Consider the following 19,083-nt stretch of genomic DNA (forward strand, 5'->3'; position numbering starts at 1 on the left):
ATCAGTTGTTATTATTGAAACATGCTGTATAAGCTGTAACTATAAAATAGTGTGATAGATCGCTTTTCATTATATCAGAATTGGTTTATTTACATGAATATTTTCCTTACAAAGTCAAGCCAGGAAGGTATCTTAGACATGCTGTCATTCATAAAAACATTTTTGAAACCTCTTTTAACTGACTTTAAACCAGTTTGGAAAATACTCAAAAAACTAATTTCATTAACTTAGGGCTATTAAAATAATAAAAGTCCAAGTGTTTGATCATTCACTTCAATTACTTAATCTCCTTTACTAGATGGTTTCCAAAACTTTAAGCCAAAGCACTATCATGGATGAAGATACATACCTTTTAAATAATGAGAATCCTTTAAAAAAAAAAAAAAAAACAAAAAGTGCCATACATACTGGAAGAATTTCCAAAAGAAGAGTACTAGAAGATCTCTTGGTATTATTGTCAAGATAAACTGATAGCCTTCTAAGGTTTCTCCCTTGAAAACGAAAGTACTCATTTGTAATATTTGATACAGATAACTACTGATGTGTTAAGAAAAGTTTAAAAAATTTATATTTTTCATGTGAAGTTTATTTACTAATAATATAGACAATGGAAATGATTGTAATTTTGGGAATGTAATAAGTGAAGGCAATAAGCTGTATTAGAAATACAGAGTTGTTTTGTTAATATTACTTGCAGGAAACCATACTTAAAAACAGTACTTAGTCTCTTTCTCTCGAGTTGTTTGAAACTCTCATGTAGAGGAAATTTCTATTTCCAAGAGCTTTGCTTAGTTTTCTATTATTTTTTAAATGATCAGACCATTGTCTTAATTTCATTAAAACATTTTAAAACGCATTAAAGCAAATTCATGTCCAGCCATTATACCTGATCATGGAGTGACCCAGCTTAATGAAACTTTATCTAATAAAACTATGTAACTTCTTTGGACAAAGACTTTACGTTATAGTCAAAATGATGATTTACCACCTTTCCAAGTGATTCTGTATTGACTGTTTGCATTTATTTAACATGTTTTTAAAGTAAAAAGAAAAGACTATCTGATAGAAATTGGGAGAAAATATAGGCAATAGCTTGCATATCTTCTTTAAATCCAGAAGGATTGAAGTATAGAGTTTCAAAGCCAGTAAATTGAAATTTACAGTTTGATGCTGACTCAGACACATAAAGTAGGATGCCAGCTCTTCATTTCTTGCATTATTAAATAAATGAAGTGCATTTTGGATAAATTTTAAAAATTAATTTTCAGACATGATGTGGGGTGGCTATAGGAGTGGTAGGAAAAAGAACTGAGTTGAAACTTCTAAGTATTATTTCAATTTAACAACAGTGACAAAAATCTGTAATTTAAAAACCTTTGGATGCTCCCATTTCCTTTTCCATTTTAGTTTTCTCTAATTTTCTTTTCTTTTCTTTTTCCTTCCTTCCTTCCTTCCTTCCTTCCTTCCTTCCCTTTCTTTTCTTCCTTCCCTTTCTTTTCTTCCTTTTTTTTCTTTCAGGCTACAATAAGCCAGCTGAGGAGTGAACTTGCCAAAGGCCCCCAGGAAGTTGCTGTATATGTGCAGGAACTACAAAAACTTAAAAGTTCACTTAATGAATTAACACAGAAAAATCAGGTAAGAATTTAAATACTACATATAGTGGTGAATTGAATTTGTATATCTTAAAGTTTAATCTTGTGTGTGTTACAAATATATTGGCACAAGTACAATGTGACTTATTCTGGTTTTTAAGTGTTAAGGACATTCACATTGTTATGAAATCAATCTCCAGAACTGTTTTCATCTTGCAGAACTAAAACTCTACACTTTTTGAACAACAACCCATTCAGGGCCATCTTCTGTAAAGAAAAAATTCTCCTTTGTGTCTTCTCTATCTCAATACCGTATTATTATACCTTTACTTCTGACACCAGATGTGTGAGTGCTCCACACATCAGCAGTTCTGTGACACCAGCTGGTGTCATACAATGTAATTCAGTTCTGACACCATTTACTTGGAGATAGTGTCAGATCCTACAGTATAAGAGATTAGTCCCACAAGACTGTGCCCCTACCCCAACACCCATTGAAAGTCCATCTTGTTACCTGTACTTTGCATCAAATGGCTGTAGATAGGAGGCTTCTACATCCTACAACCCTTTCTTTAAGTAATTTGCTAGAGTGACTCACAGAACACAGGAAAACATTTTACTTACCAGACTAGTGGTTTATTTAAAAAATGATAATTCAAGAGCAGCCAGATGGAAGAGATCCTTAGGTAAGTTGTGTGAGAAGGGGCATGGAGCTTCCATGCTCTCTCTGGGTGCTTTCTCTGTGTTCACCAACCTAGAATCTCTCCAAACCCTGTCCCTTTGGGTTTTTAAGGAGACCTCCTTATATAGGCATGATTGATTAAATTATTTGCCATTGGTGATTAATTTGACCTCCAGCTCCTCTTTCCTCCCGAGGTCTTGGTGATAGTTGGGAGTTGGTGGTGGGGGTCATTGGTGGGGGTCCGGTTGAAAGTTCTAACCCTTTAATCCTGGTTGATTGCCATGGTGATCAGCCCTCATCCTTAGTTAAGGGCTTTTTAAAAAATCACTTCATTAACATAAACTCTTTGGGGTTGAAAGGGGTTTGCTATGAATAACAAAAGACATTTTCTTTGCTCTTATCACTTCCAAGGGTTTTTGGAGCTCTTCCAGAAATGAGAATGAAAAACCAAATGTATATTCCTTATTATAAATTACAATCACACTTTCGATGCGCCGAGTTTTTGACTTGATATAATCCAGTTTCTCTGTTTTTGCTTTTAGTGTCATATTTAAGAAATAATTGTCAGATCCAGTGCCATGAGGCTTTTTCCCTGTTTTCTTCTAATTGTTTTTATAGTTTCAGGTCTTAAGTTTAGGTCTTTGATTCATTTTGACTTTTTTTTTTTTTTTTTTAAATAGAGTAAGGTAAGGATTTACTCTCATTCTTTTGCATATGGACCATTTGTTGAGAGACTTGTCCTTTCCTATGGTTTTGGTACCATTGTTAAAAATCCTTGTGCAGGGACCATGCTAATATTCTCTGTATCATTCCAATTTTAGGATATGTGCTGCCAAAGTGAGCACCCATTTTTAAAAATCATTTGACCATGTATGTGAGTGAGTGTTTATGGGCTCTCTATCCTTATACCAGATAGTATACCTTATACCTTATACTATATGTCTTTTTTTTTTTTTTTTTAAGATTTTATTTATTCATGAGAGAGAGAGGCAGAGACATAGGCAGAGGGAGAAGCAGACTTCCCGCAGGGAGCCCCATAAGAGGCTCCATCCCAGGACCCTGGGATCATGACCTGAGCCAAAGGCAGATGCTCAACCACTGAGTCACCCAGGTGCCCCTATATGTCTGTCTTTTTGCCAGTACCATACTGTTTGGACTATTGTAGCTTTTAATAAGTTTTGAAATCAGGGAATGTGAGACCTTCAACTTTGTTCTTTATTTTGTATTTTGTAATGTTAATATTTCCCACCTTGTTTCTTTATAGATGAGCAGCAGATAACATTTAGTTTGGGGGCAGGGCAGGTATTGGTTAGTATTTTTCTTTATGTTTTTACTCTTTTGGTGGTGAGGAAGTAAGGAGTCATTAAACACTTTGTTGAGTGAATTTGTTGACTTTGCTTGAACCTAATATTTTGGTGAAATATAACAAGGGAAACACCCAAAAAAAACATGGTAGAGGGAGAAAAAAACAAATTGACTGCGAGCCTCCTTCCAACAGTCAGGTAAACGAACTTGGAAGCAGATCTGCCAATTCTCGTCAAGTTGTTAGACTATAGCTCTGGCCCACAACTTAACCACAATGTCATGAGAAACCCTGAGGTAGAACCACTAGCTAAGCTCTTCTGAATTCCTGACCCTCAGAAACTGTGTGAGATAATAGATATAATTTTTACCTGCAAAGTTTTAGGGTAATTTGTTGCTTGTGCCATTGGCCAGTAGTTCTCAGACTTTTGATCTCAGGAATGCTACATATTCTCAAAATTGTTATGGACCCCAAAGAGGTTTTATTTTTTGGGTTATATCTATGGGTACTTAGTATATTAAAGATTAAAACATATATTTAAAAAATATATATGTATTTAAGAACCTTATTAAATATTAATGACCATATTTTCAAAAACAAAAAATAGTGGTAATGTTTTATATTTTGCAAACCTCTTTAATGTCTGGCTTAGTATTAGAACAGATGGATTATCATATCTGCTTTTACATTTCATCTGTTGTGATATGGTTGAAAGGTATGAAGAAAATTCAGTCTCATATAGATATGTAATTGGAAAGAGGAATATCTTAATAACCTTTTCAGATATATAGCTATTTTTATCTGATACTATACCAAAACTAGATAAGGCATAGTTTCTCAAAAGTTAGTTACAACGGAGAGTCTGAAACCATACCAATGCTATTTTTATACTTGTAACATTAAATTTAGTAGTTTTTCTTACATTTTAAGTGGATCTTTCTTGTGCATGATTTTATAACATCATGCATTAGTCAGGTGGAAAATATTGGTTGTGCAGATCTTCCAAATATTGACAGATTCCATTGTACCATATAAAAACAGTATCATTTGTCAATATCACCATCAATCTCAGAATAGACTTTAAGTACGAGGAAGTGTCAAGCTCATGGTGATGGATACCAGTTTTCCAAAAGTCTAAGCTTCATGTGAAAGCTGAATTGTATTATTATACTATATTTATTATTTATTATAGTATCAGTTCTGTTCTCTTAAGTGACAGGTTCTTTTCTTACCCAAGTCTGAATAATAATGGTTTGTCTGTTACTCTTTCCAGTGAAAATGGTATTTCATGAAAAAAAAAAACTAGCTCACCTTATAATTTGATACCATTAATGCTCTTCTGTGTGACAGTTATATTCTTTGGTATGCAGTAGAAGTGATCTATGCATACTTCTCTACTTTTTAACATAGATTTTATTTTTCCTTGCTCTTATAAATATTGCAGCTATGAACATTCACATACAAATCTCATGCATCTGCGTTAAAAATTTCTTTGTTATGTACTTCCAAGTAAATTTGCTGAATTGTAGGCTACACACATGTTCAAATTTAATAGGTGATCTCAAATAATTTTCCAAAATATATCTGTTTACCATTGTTCATTTCTTTGTCAATTCTTGATGCTGACTTGATCTTTTTGTCTGGCTTATTAAAACCTGTTTACCCTTCCACCTCCCTTTTTCTCCTGCCAAGCTATATGTAGAAGACATCTACATAAAATTTAGTTTTATTTTTGTCCCTCAGTTTGATTTTTAATTCCTTTCAGATCAGAGTTGATGTTCTACTTTTTGGAAACTGACCAGGATGTGTACATGATGTGAATGCTTATGATCAGTGTCATTTGTCATGCAATTTTAAAACATTAAACTGTTAATAAAGGGCATTATTTGACATTGATAGCCTCAAATGTGTAGTCAGATAATGAAACACAAATTGTATATATGTATACACACACACATTATTAAAGGAAGTATTATGGCTTATTATATATTTCATTAATAATATATAAACCAAGATGATTTAGTCTGATAAAATTGGAATATTATTGACTAGGGAATAATAGAATCTTCTAATAATTTTAATAATCCTTATATAAGTTATAAGACCTCACTTTTTTTTTCCAAAATGTTTTCCTGTTTAGGATTTGCTCACCAGTTAAAGTAAGCACAGACATGCATCCTTTTCTTATTATCCTTACTATTTGCCTCTTTCACCCCTCCCTACCCTGTGTCCTTGGCAAACCATAATTGTTGACAGTGGTGATATCTACATTTTGAATTTGGAAGTCTTTGCACATAGTCTTATGAAGGCCGTTTCATAAAATGCCTTGGGCTGTTTTTGTGTGTGGCTCAGCAGCATCAAGGTGGATAGATAATATTTTAACATACAGCAAATGGAAAAAATAATTGCTTTTATGCTACTGTCAAGATCTTCAGCATTGGATAAGTGTTTTGTAATTAACTGCTTTTGAAACCTTAAAAACAAAAGGGGAATATTGAAGAAACTTCCTTCTTAGTTTCTAATAAAAATCATACTCTGACACAATTCTGCAGCTCAGTTTAATTATTTTTCTATAAATTCTGGAAAAATCATATGCTTACTTAAAGCTACTAATATAGGTCATTGTAAGAGACTGAGTAATTTTTTGGGTTTCACCTCTCACCCCTTTTCCATCTTCTATTACTTTTCCCTTTCTAGCAGTCCTATTATTAAGTTGCTGATAGTCTGAAGCAAGAGCCAGATATGGCTAGTAGTTCTATTGCTGTGTGTTACTACTGTATTACAAAGTGGCATAATGAGGAATATTGTAGGACAGTGGTCAAAGGCATGTTTAAATCCCAACTTTGCCACTGACTGTGACACCCTCTCCAAGTTTGTTTCCTCTTCTGCTAAGAGATGATATTTTATCCACTTGTATCTCAGGAGCGATATGTGTCTTAAATAAATTAATAGACTTTTAAGGGCTTAGACTAGTATCTGGCTTTTCGTAAGCACCTCAATGTTTGTTGTTTTTGTTTTTATTTGGTAAGTGTGGTACAGCTTTGGGTCAAGATGAAGGTGGAAGTTTTCCTAACTTACTGCCTAGTAAGTCAAGAAAGACTTTTATAGAAGACATAACTTTTTAGCTTAATCTTCAGGGATCCTAAGGAACATTTCACATGGCAGAAGGGTTAATGGCAATTCATTTTGAAAGCTAGATATGCAAAAGGCATGGGAACACCTAAGAGCATAAAAGAATATGAGATGTCGGGAATTTATAGTAGTTCAATTTGTTCTTTGTCACCAAGCTCTTTTGAAGAACAAATGAGATGAGATCTCTGAAACTCCTTTGTAAACCAGCAAACATTAAAGAAATGCCATCCTTTTGCATTCATTCCCATTACCTGGGCAAGTAACAAAGTGAAAAATGGAGTAATACAGGGAAATTGTCTCTGAGATAATCTGTTGAATGAATAATTGATGAGGAAATCAAGAAAACTGAACATTTAGAAGGAACAAATTTTGTTTACCCAATGACAATTGTGTAATGAATTAGAGTTAACAATCATTTATTTATTTATTTATTTTTAAACAATCATTTATTTTTAATCATTATCATTATTATTTTATTTTATTTATTTTTTTGAGAGAGAGAGAGATAGGAGGGGAGGGGCAGAAGGAAAGGGAGAGAATCTTTTTTTTTTTTTGAGAATCTTAAGTAGTATCCATACCCAGCTTGGAGTATGTTATGGGGCTTGATCCCACAACCTTGAGATTGTAACCTGAGCCAAAACCAACAGTCTGGGCGCTTAACACAGATTGACTTGTCAGATGCTTATAGTGACTTCCTATTTAGTTATCTTTCTTACAGAATTGAGTCAAAATTCTGATCTATGTTTTATGTGTAAGTGTATTGACTTAAAACATTCAGTATTAGTTGTAACACCTCCACTTAAACCAGATTTTGACATTTGATTAGACTGGTCAATCCAAATCTTTGAGGAGGTGTCATTTTTATATTTTGTACTTAAAAATATTAGTAACACGACAAAATATTAGATGGGTAAATTGTTTTTAGATCACTATTTTTTACATAACTAGAAAGATATTTAAGTTAAACTTATGACTCTTAAAAAAAAGTCTTTAGCAAGAAGAGCAAAAATAATCAGTAGCATCTGCATACCAGAACAGTGAATAATATTGATATGCTAAAGCTCTTATCAACTATGAAATTACAACACCCCAAATCAGAATTGTCATTAGATATTGTTATTCAAAATAATTTTTGATGGTGGAAGGTAGTTTTAATATTTAACTCAAATGGTAGAATAAAAATATGTTGCATACCCTAAGAAATCCAGCAGATTTTAGTGTTTGACTTTATGTCAAAATTTTGTTGGTAATTCTTAAATTATATTAGTAGAGTTTAGCCAAGAAGACCAAAAATAAAATAAGTTAGCATGTAATAATTTAATCCTTTTTGGCTAGAATATGTTCACTGTTTTTATATTGCAATTTTGACTAATTTTGATGGTACTGCTATAAAGATTGGATAATTAGAATAATTGCAAATATTAGCAAAGGAAATTTTTACATTGATATTTCAGAACTTGTCTGAAAAGTTGCTGAAGAAAGAATTGGAGTTCACTCAGTTAGAGGAGAAACATAATGAAGAATGTGTGAGTAGAAAGAATATACAAGCAAGCCTTCATCAAAAAGATCTAGATTGTCAACAACTTCAGTCAAGATTATCTGCATCTGAAACCTCCCTGCAGAGAATACAAGCAGAACTAGGTGAAAAGGGAGAAGCTACACAAAAGCTCAAAGAAGAATTATCAGAAGTGGAGACTAAGTACCAGCATCTTAAGGCTGAATTTAAACAGCTACAACAGCAAAGAGAAGAAAAAGACCAGCATGGGTTACAACTCCAAAGTGAAGTTAATCAAGTAAGAGATGTTGCTTTTATTTATTGTAATTCCTCCTATGGTTTCTTAGTGTGCTTGATAGTTATTTGACCATAATATAGTTCATAAAAAATACTGTCATTTAAGAAAATTAACTTTTAAATTAAAAATACAATTAATTAATCGTGTTAATACAATTTTAAATTGCAAAAATATTGTAATTAAGAAAAATTGACTCTTAATTTTCACAACTGACAGTTTTGAGTCAGATTTCATTTCCTTTAATTTCAGTTTTCCTTAATGAGAAAAAAATATTAGCACTCATTATATAGTATTCCTGTGAACTGTTTATGAGTTAATAACCTATAAATTACTTAGGATGGTACCTGGCACATGGTAGGTACTCAGCATATATTAGTTAATTGTAATTAATTCAAATTGTTGATCATTCTTTACTGTAGAAATTCTTATCTTTTTTTCTTTTCTTGTTACTAAATTTTCAAAATATAATTATGGTTAAACTAATAGTACAAAAATTAGATATTTTAAAACAAACACCATGTTAATCTTAACTATTTTTATAATAATATCAAACGTAAATTCTGTATTCTTATTATTTCTTATAGGTAACATTAAAAATTGATTGAAAAATGGAAATTTAGGGGACATTGAAGGCTTCAGCCACTTTTTTGATAACATTCAACTATTTTCACTTAAATGGTAGTGATCCTTGTTTTTATGGCATCAGTCCTTCTGTCTCTTGGCCTGAGATAGTTTTCTTATTCCTCTTCTCCTTGCCGAACACATCACTTGCTTCACTTGTCACTTTTCTAGAAGTCCTTTTCTGAACATTGCCATTTCTCCCTACTTTGACCCCCTAACGTTGGCTTAAGCATGTATATATTTTGATTGTTTCACTTGCTACAGTATAGTATTTTATCATAACTTATGTGTCTTTCCTTACTAGATTCTGAACTCTTTGGGTACAAAGACCATGTCTTACTCATTTTTTATTTTCACTACTTGGCACATTGCCTTTTTTTTTTTTTTTTAATGATTTATTTATTTATTAGAGCACACAGTATGAGCTGAAAGGGGCAAAGGAGGAGAGGGAGATGGAGAATCTCAAGCCTACTGTGCATGAAGCACAGAGCCTGATGTGAGGTTAGATCTCATGACCCTCAGAACATGACCTGAGCTGAAAATTAAGAGTCAGACACTTAACCAATTGAGCTACCCGGGTACCCCACTCACATTGATTGTTAATCAGCAGATGTTTTAGTGAATAACTTAGATATATGACGTTCATTTCACATAAACAAAATTTGGCATTTATGGTTTCCAAAAGACATCATGTTTTATTTGTTGGGAGATGTAGAACTGAAAAAAGGAAACCATACTTACCTTAAATGGTTTTGTGAAATCTCATTGAGGATAAGGCAAGTGCTATCTTATATCAAAGAATGTGAGGATTATAATAAAATGATTCCATATAGGATAGGAATTTGGAAGAGTTCCTCATTTGTTTTCTTCCACCACAGTACTTCATTTGTGTGATTATTTTATCCAGTTATTTGATCAGGAAAAGCTTTGTGTAAAACAGAGGTGGTACATGAAATAATGAATACTGCGTAGATATTGACAAGTTTGGAGGTAGGAGAATCTTCCAGGAGGAAGAATTAGTGAGAGTAAACTAGTGTCAGGAAAGTATTGTAAGAACTAGGAAAGAATATCTCTTAATGTAGAGTGTGTTTAATAGTGGACTATTGTGATTGGAAAGAGCATTTGGAACCTTATTATGTGGGGTCTTGAATAGCAGGCCGAGGAATTTGGGCTTTATTTGGTTGTCAGTGGGACGAGGAGCATGAGGAATTTTTGAGAACCTACTCAAACATATTTTTAGATAAAGACTTGAACATGTGATTAGTGGTTTAGTCACAATTCTGTGATAAATAAAGAAGTTATACTGAAGACCTTCAAGTGATACCATTTATCTTCTTTCTTTAAGCATTCTTCCTTCAAAATATGTCTCAAATCTCTCCACTTATCATCATCTACACTGCTCCTGCTCTTAATTTAAGCTACTGTATTGGCCTTCGTAAAGTTTTCCTTCTCTTGACCTCCTTAATCTGTTTTCCATGCAGAAGCAGAGATATCTTTTTCAAACATGAAGGATATCACTTTGTCTGCTTACAGTGGCTTTGCATTACACTTTGAAATTAATCCAGATATCTTACTTTGGCTTGTGAGTTCTGCGTGTAGCATCGCCCACACTGTGTCTTCAAACTCATCTCCTACCACTGTTAAGCTATGTTGATCTCCTTTTAGTTCCTCAAACACACCAATGCTCCAAGCACTTTCCTGCCTTAGGTCCTTTGCCCATGTTTTTTCTTAGTGTGCCCTTGACTTCAGTTCTTCAAAAGGCTGGCTCAGGTGTCGTTTCATCAAAAAAACTTCCAGGACTGCTCTATTTAAATAGCTTGTTTTCCATATATTTTGGACCCCTTTTTTATTTCAGCAGGCTTTTTTATTCTTCTTTATAACACTTTACATTGTATAATTAGTTTTTTGTTTACTTGCATGTTGTCTACCATTCCCCTTGGACTATGAACTCCTTAATGTGAGAAATTTATTTTATACTCTGTCAGCCTGTGTATTTAGGGCTTTCAGCAAATATTTATTAGAAGGATGGAAATAAATCTCACTTTAAACCTTTTTTTTAATATTCTTAAAAGAGTATAGGCATGAACTGGGTTTATTTTGCTCTCTGTTGTGTCCTTAGCACCGATTTCAGTAGTGACAAAGTAGATAGCTGGCAACTGTCAACAAAAGACTTGAAGACAAAGCAGCCTATATTCTTCATATTTGTGTCTATGAGCACAAATGTGTCAATAGCCACAGATGTGTAAATAATGATGTTACATAATTAAAAATCAGATTGTCATCATTTTAATTTTTAAAAATTATCTAACCTACATCTTGAATAGCATTGTGGATTGATTGGTTGGTTGATTGATTTAAATGTTTTATTTATTTATTTTGAGAGAGGGGGAGAACGAACATAGAGTGGCAAAAGGAGAGGGAGAAGCAGGCTCCCTGGAATCATGACCTGAGCTAAGGGTAGAGGCTTAACTGACTGAGCCACCCAGGCACCCCATGTGTTGATTGATTTTGTTAAGCACCAGCCCACCTTAGTTAATATTAGCATTTAGAATAGAGTTTGGCACTTAGTAGATATTGTTAGCAATATAATGAGTAAAGAATTATATATATATAGGTGTACAAACTGAATTTATTATGGAGTGTATACATATATATGTGTATCTCAAAATAGGGTAGACTATTCTATTAATAATTTCAGTGTTTACTATTTTTACTGTTGATTTAACCTCATTTTCTTTAACATGTTTACTCTACAATGGTATAGGCATCATTGTTTAAGTGATTTTTGGTCTGCTCCTACCCTTTGATGGCCTTTTTTGAGACTTTATAGTACATATCCCTTTTTCTCATCCCTTTAGTAAATCTTCACTTCAGAGCAATAGTTCTCTTTAATTTGGTTGGTTCTTAGTTCTGTTTGCACATCAGAATTACCTGAGGAGATTTAAAAAATTAACAATATCAAGGCCTCCCTTGGTCCAATTAAATCATAATCTCTGGTATAGTCCTGGGCACGGGCATATTCAAACGTTTCCCTGTAATTAACTGTACTGTGCTGTTGAGCTTGAAAACTACTCCTTTTTAAAGTATTACTTTTTGGCAAGGGATTTCTAAAGTCCTGAAGCTGAACATCATCTGATTGTTGTTATGAAAACATGGATTTCTGGGCTTTAGCTTAAATGTATTAAATCTAATCTTACATGGAAGGAGTCTGATTATCTATGTATTAACAATGATATCAGAAGATTCTTTTTTTATTATTTTTTGGTGTGTGTACAACATAGTGATTTGGCAAAATCTGTATGTTAATGAATGCTCACCATGGTAAGTGTAATCACCATCTGGCACTCTACTGTTTTATTACAATATTATTGATTGTATTTGCTATGCTGTACTTTTCATCTCTGTGACTTATTTTATAACCAAAGTTTGTATCTCTTCATCAGTGGTGATTCTTATCCAGCAAGTTTAAGATGCTAGATGTGGGTGATGCCAGTTTGTAAGAGATCACACAGTCTAGGTGCTTGTAAGATGAGTTTACCTTGGAGGCCTCCTTTGCTTTTGCATATTAGAATTGTGCCTAATTGTTGTAGTGAGAAGGTTTGAAACTTACTTTATAGATCTAATCCACTGCATTTTAAGAAGAGGCATAAGAAGAAAGATGTCAGAGTGTTGGCTAAGGACAAGATTAAAATAAATGCATTCTCTTAGACTTGTTTTAGTTAGAAGAAAACATGTTTTATTTTAAAAATTAACTTTAGAAAAAAAATAAAATAAAAAAATTAACTTTAGTTTTCTTTATTAAGGATAGAGTATATTCTAATAGCCACAGGTTGTTTCACAGCATAAGAGAATAGTGAGTGTTCACTTTTCTGATAGAACTTTGATCATGACCAAATATGAGTTTTTATGGAGAAATATGCATGTGTAGCACATATAAACATGACACATGTTAATATTTTCACATTTAACGTGAATAGTTTTAATTGAAAGCAATTGTACAGGGTGTTATTAATTTTTAATTTTGCTGAGGCACATGTCTTTGCATGTGTTATAAGGCTGGTATGTAGGAACACTCTTAATGTGTAAGCCTTGCTAAATGTTTTGCAACTTTTAAAAATATACAGTTCATTTTCATTCTATATTCCCAGCATTCATGAAGTAATTCTTCTGAAATTAATACAAGCTTTTTTTCTTTTTTTAAATGGATCTTCCCTCTCCCCCAAGAGAAACAGACTACGATTTCTGGTACTATTAGAGAAAAATAAAGAATTTGAGAAAGTGATGGTTCTTAGCTCTAGGACAGATCTCTCCTTTAGTTTTAATTGGGTGGCAATTTTAAAGTTAATGAATGAAGGCCACCTAATAGTTTTTTAAAAAATAGTCTTTCTTCTCCTTTATTTGGAAATGATGTGCCAGTTCGAGGATTTGGGATTGCAATATGCTCTATTCGATACTCAGATGTAGGAAGTTAATTGTGGTGGTACGTAACTTTGAAAAAACAATCACTATGAAATTAAAAAAAAAATACTGTGGAACAGGTGTGAGTGTGTGCCTCGAGTGTCTGGATTTATTTATTTGTTATTTATTTATTTATTTATTTATTTATTTATTTATTTATTTATTATTTTTTAACTGGACTCATAACCCTGAAATCAAGACCTGGGCTGAGATCCAGAGTTGGAAGCTTAACCTGCTAAGCCACCCAGGTGCCCTGAACATCTTGATTTTTAAATTTTATTTTATTATTTTAAGTTCCTCAAATGCTTCTAACACCCAAGTCCAAATAAGAGCCTTTGGTCCACTGTAATTTTGTTGTTGTTGTTGTTGTTTAGGATAACAAAAAACCCTAAAGCTGTGATCTTTAATCACAGTTTTATGTGATCCATCATAATTTATGTGATTAAAATTCAGTTGAATCTTAGGTTCCTCCAAAGTGTATGAAAATTAAGATTTATACTTATATTGGTGAAAAGAAAACATTGTTTAGAAAGTAGGTAGGTGGTGATAGTGATGTGGGGATGATGTATAGTATATATGTACTATACAAACGAATTTCTTTTTAAAAGTTACATAGCAAACTTCTGGAGACAGAACGTCAACTAGGTGAAGCTCATGGTAGGCTAAAGGAACAGAGACAACTTTCAAGTGAAAAATTGATGGATAAAGAACAACAAGTGGCTGATCTACAGCTCAAACTTTCTCGTTTAGAAGAACAGGTAAGCCAACACATCAAATGAGTTTATAGTAGTTTATTGATAGATTAGAGGCATCTTAAGTATTATTATGGTTCAGTTTTTTTCAAGAGCTTTAATTGGACATTTTTTTTTAACTTTAAATTGTGGCATTTATTTTTCCCCACTACAAACATCCTACTTATTATTAACTGTATTAAGTCATTTTGTTGTGACTGTATTCTCTAAAGTTCTCAACTAAAATGTGTTATAAGAAGACTACTTTTTAGCTTTAGGCAAGATAGATTCTGGGGATCAACCTTTATGAGGCTGATGAAAGGGAGGAGTCTTCCTAACCAGTAAGAACAACTTCCCAATAAAACAGCTTAACAGGAACACAGTGAGGATCTTTAATGACACATATTGGGTGCATATAAATTCTGAGTTTACATTTAAGAATTTTAACTTTTACAATTTAAGCATAAAATTGAATGCTCTCCTAATTAAAGGTGTTGCCAAAAATGGTAACTATTGGTTAAAGTAAAAGTTATCATTATTAAATTATTTCTTTTACTAGGATTGAACAAACAATGAGAATTAAAATCTGTAACTTCATCAGCAGATTTTATTATAGATTCAGAATCTTAGCTGTGGTAGATGACCCCATTATTTTCTAGTAAGCAATGATAATGTTGTGGAAAAAAATAAAACAAATATTGATACTATGGTTTAGATTATTATTACAAAAAATCTGTATGTAAACAATTCCTTGATCATATTAGTATACAAAAAGCATTAATAAACTAAATGCCAACCTGGGAAAAGAATTCTGTTCTTAGGGTTAGAGTCTGTTCCCAGAGAATGGTTTCATAATCATGAGATTAAGATTCTATAAGTAATAGATATTGCTTTTAAAGTTGATTTTATATATTGTCAGAATTTAGGTTTTTTTTCTTCAGACTTGAGAATTTTGAGAATTAAAGTAATGCCAGATCTTTATGAATGATAGCATTATGCCTTTAAGTTGTCAACTGACAGTCCACATTTTTTTTAAGTTGAAGGAAAAAGTAACAAATTCTACAGAATTGCAGCATCAATTAGATAAAATGAAGCAACAGCATCAAGAACAACAAGCTCTTCAGCAAAGCACTACAGCAAAACTTCGAGAAGCTCAGGTAAATATTAGCCTTTTAAACAGAAATTAACCAAATCATTATTCTTTTTTTGTGGTAAAACTGTATAATGCAAAAAACTTGATTGTGAATGGTTTTGATAGTTTTCAGTATCTGAATAATTCGAAACTCTGTTTCTTTCAATTGCTATTTTGAAATTTTCTATTTCAAAATTATAATTAGACTTATTATAAGTAGACATATTCATATAAAATATTTAAATTTTATTAAATTTCTTTACTAAATTACCTATTAAGTTTATTTAAATAAAATATATTTAAATTATGTATACAAAATAAATTATTACTTATTAGTTTAAAAATACCATATTTGAAAAACTTAAAAAATGCAAATAAAATTTCCTGATTTAGTTAGCCCAGTAAAAAAGAACATTTTGTGTTTTCTACAGTAGAACTTGATATTTATTTGTCCCATCTTTCCCTGCTTCAGAGCTATCATATGAACTTTGGAATTGTAGGTATAGAAAATATAAGAGATTGGGTTAAATTTATATAGATTCTATAGTGTACCTTAGAAGATTGAAAGAAGTAAAAGTTTTGTTTTGTTACAGTGAGGGGAAGAGGGTACCCAAGTGTTTGAAATGAATTTGACTTTGATGTTCATTTATCCCTTCAGTCTTTCATTAATTCATTGAATATTACTTAGCTATATATGTCAGGCACTGGTAAGCACTGAAAATAAAGAGATGAGTAAGACACAGTGCCTGCCTTCTAGAAAATGGCAGTCTAATGATGTGCACACAGAAACAATGTTGGAATTTAAAGGAGGCTGTAAGTAACTTGCCTATCTTTACCTTCTGAGTTTGGAGAGTGGGATGGGAGTCAGATGGATAGAGATAAAAATATTGTACTCATTTACTTGTTATTTCATTTATTGGGTCACAAATGTGTATTCATGTCTACTCTTGGCTAAGGAAATGATTTTGTGGATATGGCAGCAAATGAAATAGACAAAGCTATCTGCTCTCATGGAGTTTAGTGAGGGAGACAAAAGAAAAGCCAAGGTAAGTAGGCAAAATATGTAGTGTTAGATGGTGACAAGTGCTATGGAGATGCAAAAGGGACAGGGAGTAGAAAGAATCTGGGAGGCTGGGAAGGGGTGCTTCAGTGTTAGATAAGATTGGCAGAGAAGATGAAAGGCCTGAAGAAAAGGGGAGTGTGAGACATGTGGATATCAGAAAGAGCACCAGTACATTAAAAGGTTGTGAGGCAGGAACATGTTTAAGGAATATCAGGAAGCCAGTGAGTAGAGTAGTATGAGTGATGAGAAGGGGTATGAGTAATGAGACATAGGTAGAGGGAGAAGCAGGCTCCCCAGAGGGTCTGGGGACTCAGTCCCAGGACCCTGGGATCACGACCTGAGCTGAAGGCAGACACTCAACCACTGAGCCACCCAGGCACCCCCAAGTGTGCTTTTTTATAGTATACCCCAGAATTAAATTTATTCATCTGGTCACAGACCATGCTGGAAATGACAAGCTTTCAATAACTTTAGGCAGGTTGTCTCTTAGACTGAGGGGAGAGCAAGGGGCTGAGTTAAACATGCTTTAGTTCCTTATTCTAAACTTTCAGTTAGTTAAATTCTCATTCTCTGGGGAAGAATAAGAAAAGGATGGCAAAGAGGCCAGGCAAAGTGTTTCATTATGGAAACATAAAAAGTCCTAAAATTAATTAAAGAGATGTAATCAGTGTTGTTCTAGATGAATATATGTATAGAAGATTATTATGGTAGCACAGAGGGCAGTTATCTGAGATAGAGTCTGGAAAAGAGCAGTCATTGGAAACCTCTTAAAAGTGACAATTTGAAAAAAAAAGTGACAATTTGAGTTGCAAAGGATGCGCAGATGTTTCTGGGTCGTGAAGATGATGATAGTAAGGAGTATGTTCCAAATAGAAATTAAAAGGACAAGGATACTAAAGCTGACATGAACTAAACTTTTAGGTTTTGCTGAAGCTTAAAATATAACTTAGAGATTAGTTAGAGTGGAGGCCAGAGCATTAGACATGAGTAAGTTTTATAGAAGGTCTTGGGCGACATTTATCTTTGAAGATAGAAAGGTATTGAAGGTCTCAAGATAGAACTGCTGTAGCCAGATTTGATTTTTAAATAGGTCATTGCTGTGGTTGTGTGAAAAGTAGATTTCAGAGGGAATATCTGAAGCAGGAGTTCAGCCAAAAGACAAATATATGCAGTAGTTTAGATGGAAAATAATAATGTCCTTATTTCAAGCAGTTGTTAAAAGATGTCATAGGGCAAATATGAGTAATACTTGAGCAGAAAATAAGTAGGACTTAATAATTAGGGAATTATTAGTAGGGAATGAGAGAGAGAATGACTTCCAGATAGATAACACTGGGTACATGGTAAATGGAAGTGTCATCTACTGTGTGAGTGGGTGTGAGACAAATGCCCATTTCATTGGCTAAAACTTCACCGTGATAAGTTCAGGTTTGGACATGGTTGAGGAACCTATAGGATATATTTATTTAAAGCTTGGAGGAGAGAACCATGCTATATATGTATATATAGCTGTGAGCTAATATATATGCATATATATATGTTTGTATTTTATATATATGTATGTATGTATTAGCTGTATATATATGTATGTATATATTAGCTGTGAGCTAATATATACATACATATATATGTGTGTGTGTGTATATATGTATGTATGCATGTATTAGCTGTGAGAAACATCAGTATATACAGAGTAAATGGAATTATTAGAATAGATGTGATCATCTGGGGAGGGAGTGTAATGAGGAGAACAGATAACTGGTAACACAGAACTTCTGGGAAATACTAGCACCTAATGGCATGGATGAATGGGGGAAGAACAGCCCAAAGAAGGAGAATGATCAAAGTAATTAAGGAGAACCTGCAGAGTGGAAGCCAGAAGAGTGAGGAGAGTCAAAGGTTGGGAGTAATCAGCAGCTTCAAATGTGGATGTGTAGTGGGGATTGCCAGAGTGGAAGCCAGAAGAGTGAGGAGAGTCAAAAGTTGGGAGTAATCAGCAGCTTCAAATGTGGATGTGTAGTGGGGATTGCCAAGTATGATAAGTGAAAAATCTCCATTATATTAAACTGTAATTGTATGTTGTAAGTATATATTCTTATATAAGTCATTGACCTTGTTAAACATAATTTAACAAGCTGCTTTTTGATGAGTAAATGAGAGATGGGGGAGTTGGAAAAGTGATTTTGAATTTCTTTTGAAATTTAAATAGAATTGTATAAAAACTGGGCAGAAATGAGTGGAGTTTGGTCTGGGAAGTGTTTTTGAAAAAAAGATACTTGGGGGATCCCTGGGTGGCTCAGTGGTTTCGCACCTGCCTTTGGCCCAGGGCACGATCCTTGAGTCCCGGGATCGAGTCCCGAGTCAGGCTCCTGGCATGGAGCCTGCTTCTCCCTCTGCCTGTATCTCTGCCTCTCTCTCTCTCTCTCTTTCTCTCTCTCTCATAAATAAATAAAAATAAATCTTAAAAAAAAAAGAAAAAAGAAAAAAGATACTTGAACATGTTTATAGTCTAGGACAAAGGGACTGGTAGAGAGGGAATGATTGAGCATATTGAAGGAGAGGTGACTGAAGTAATA

General features: G+C 33.3%; 1 protein-coding gene and 1 pseudogene across 4 annotated transcripts in view; one reads left to right on the forward strand and one right to left on the reverse strand.

Annotated features, from left to right (window-relative positions):
• The window catches only part of EEA1 (early endosome antigen 1), a 110,969-nt gene that overhangs the window by 45,865 nt on the left and 46,021 nt on the right, over positions 1 to 19,083 (forward strand). For all 4 annotated transcript variants that reach the window (XM_041738110.1, XM_041738111.1, XM_041738112.1 and 1 more), the window contains 4 exons: positions 1,519 to 1,635; positions 8,164 to 8,502; positions 14,190 to 14,339; positions 15,350 to 15,469. In XM_041738110.1, coding sequence (XP_041594044.1) covers positions 1,519 to 1,635; positions 8,164 to 8,502; positions 14,190 to 14,339; positions 15,350 to 15,469 — 726 coding nt within the window. The remainder of the gene's footprint in view (positions 1 to 1,518; positions 1,636 to 8,163; positions 8,503 to 14,189; positions 14,340 to 15,349; positions 15,470 to 19,083) is intronic.
• Positions 3,022 to 3,119, reverse strand: LOC121481747 (annotated as a pseudogene).

This window comes from Vulpes lagopus, chromosome 23, assembly GCF_018345385.1.
Source record: "Vulpes lagopus strain Blue_001 chromosome 23, ASM1834538v1, whole genome shotgun sequence".
NCBI classification, from domain to species: Eukaryota; Metazoa; Chordata; class Mammalia; order Carnivora; family Canidae; genus Vulpes; species Vulpes lagopus.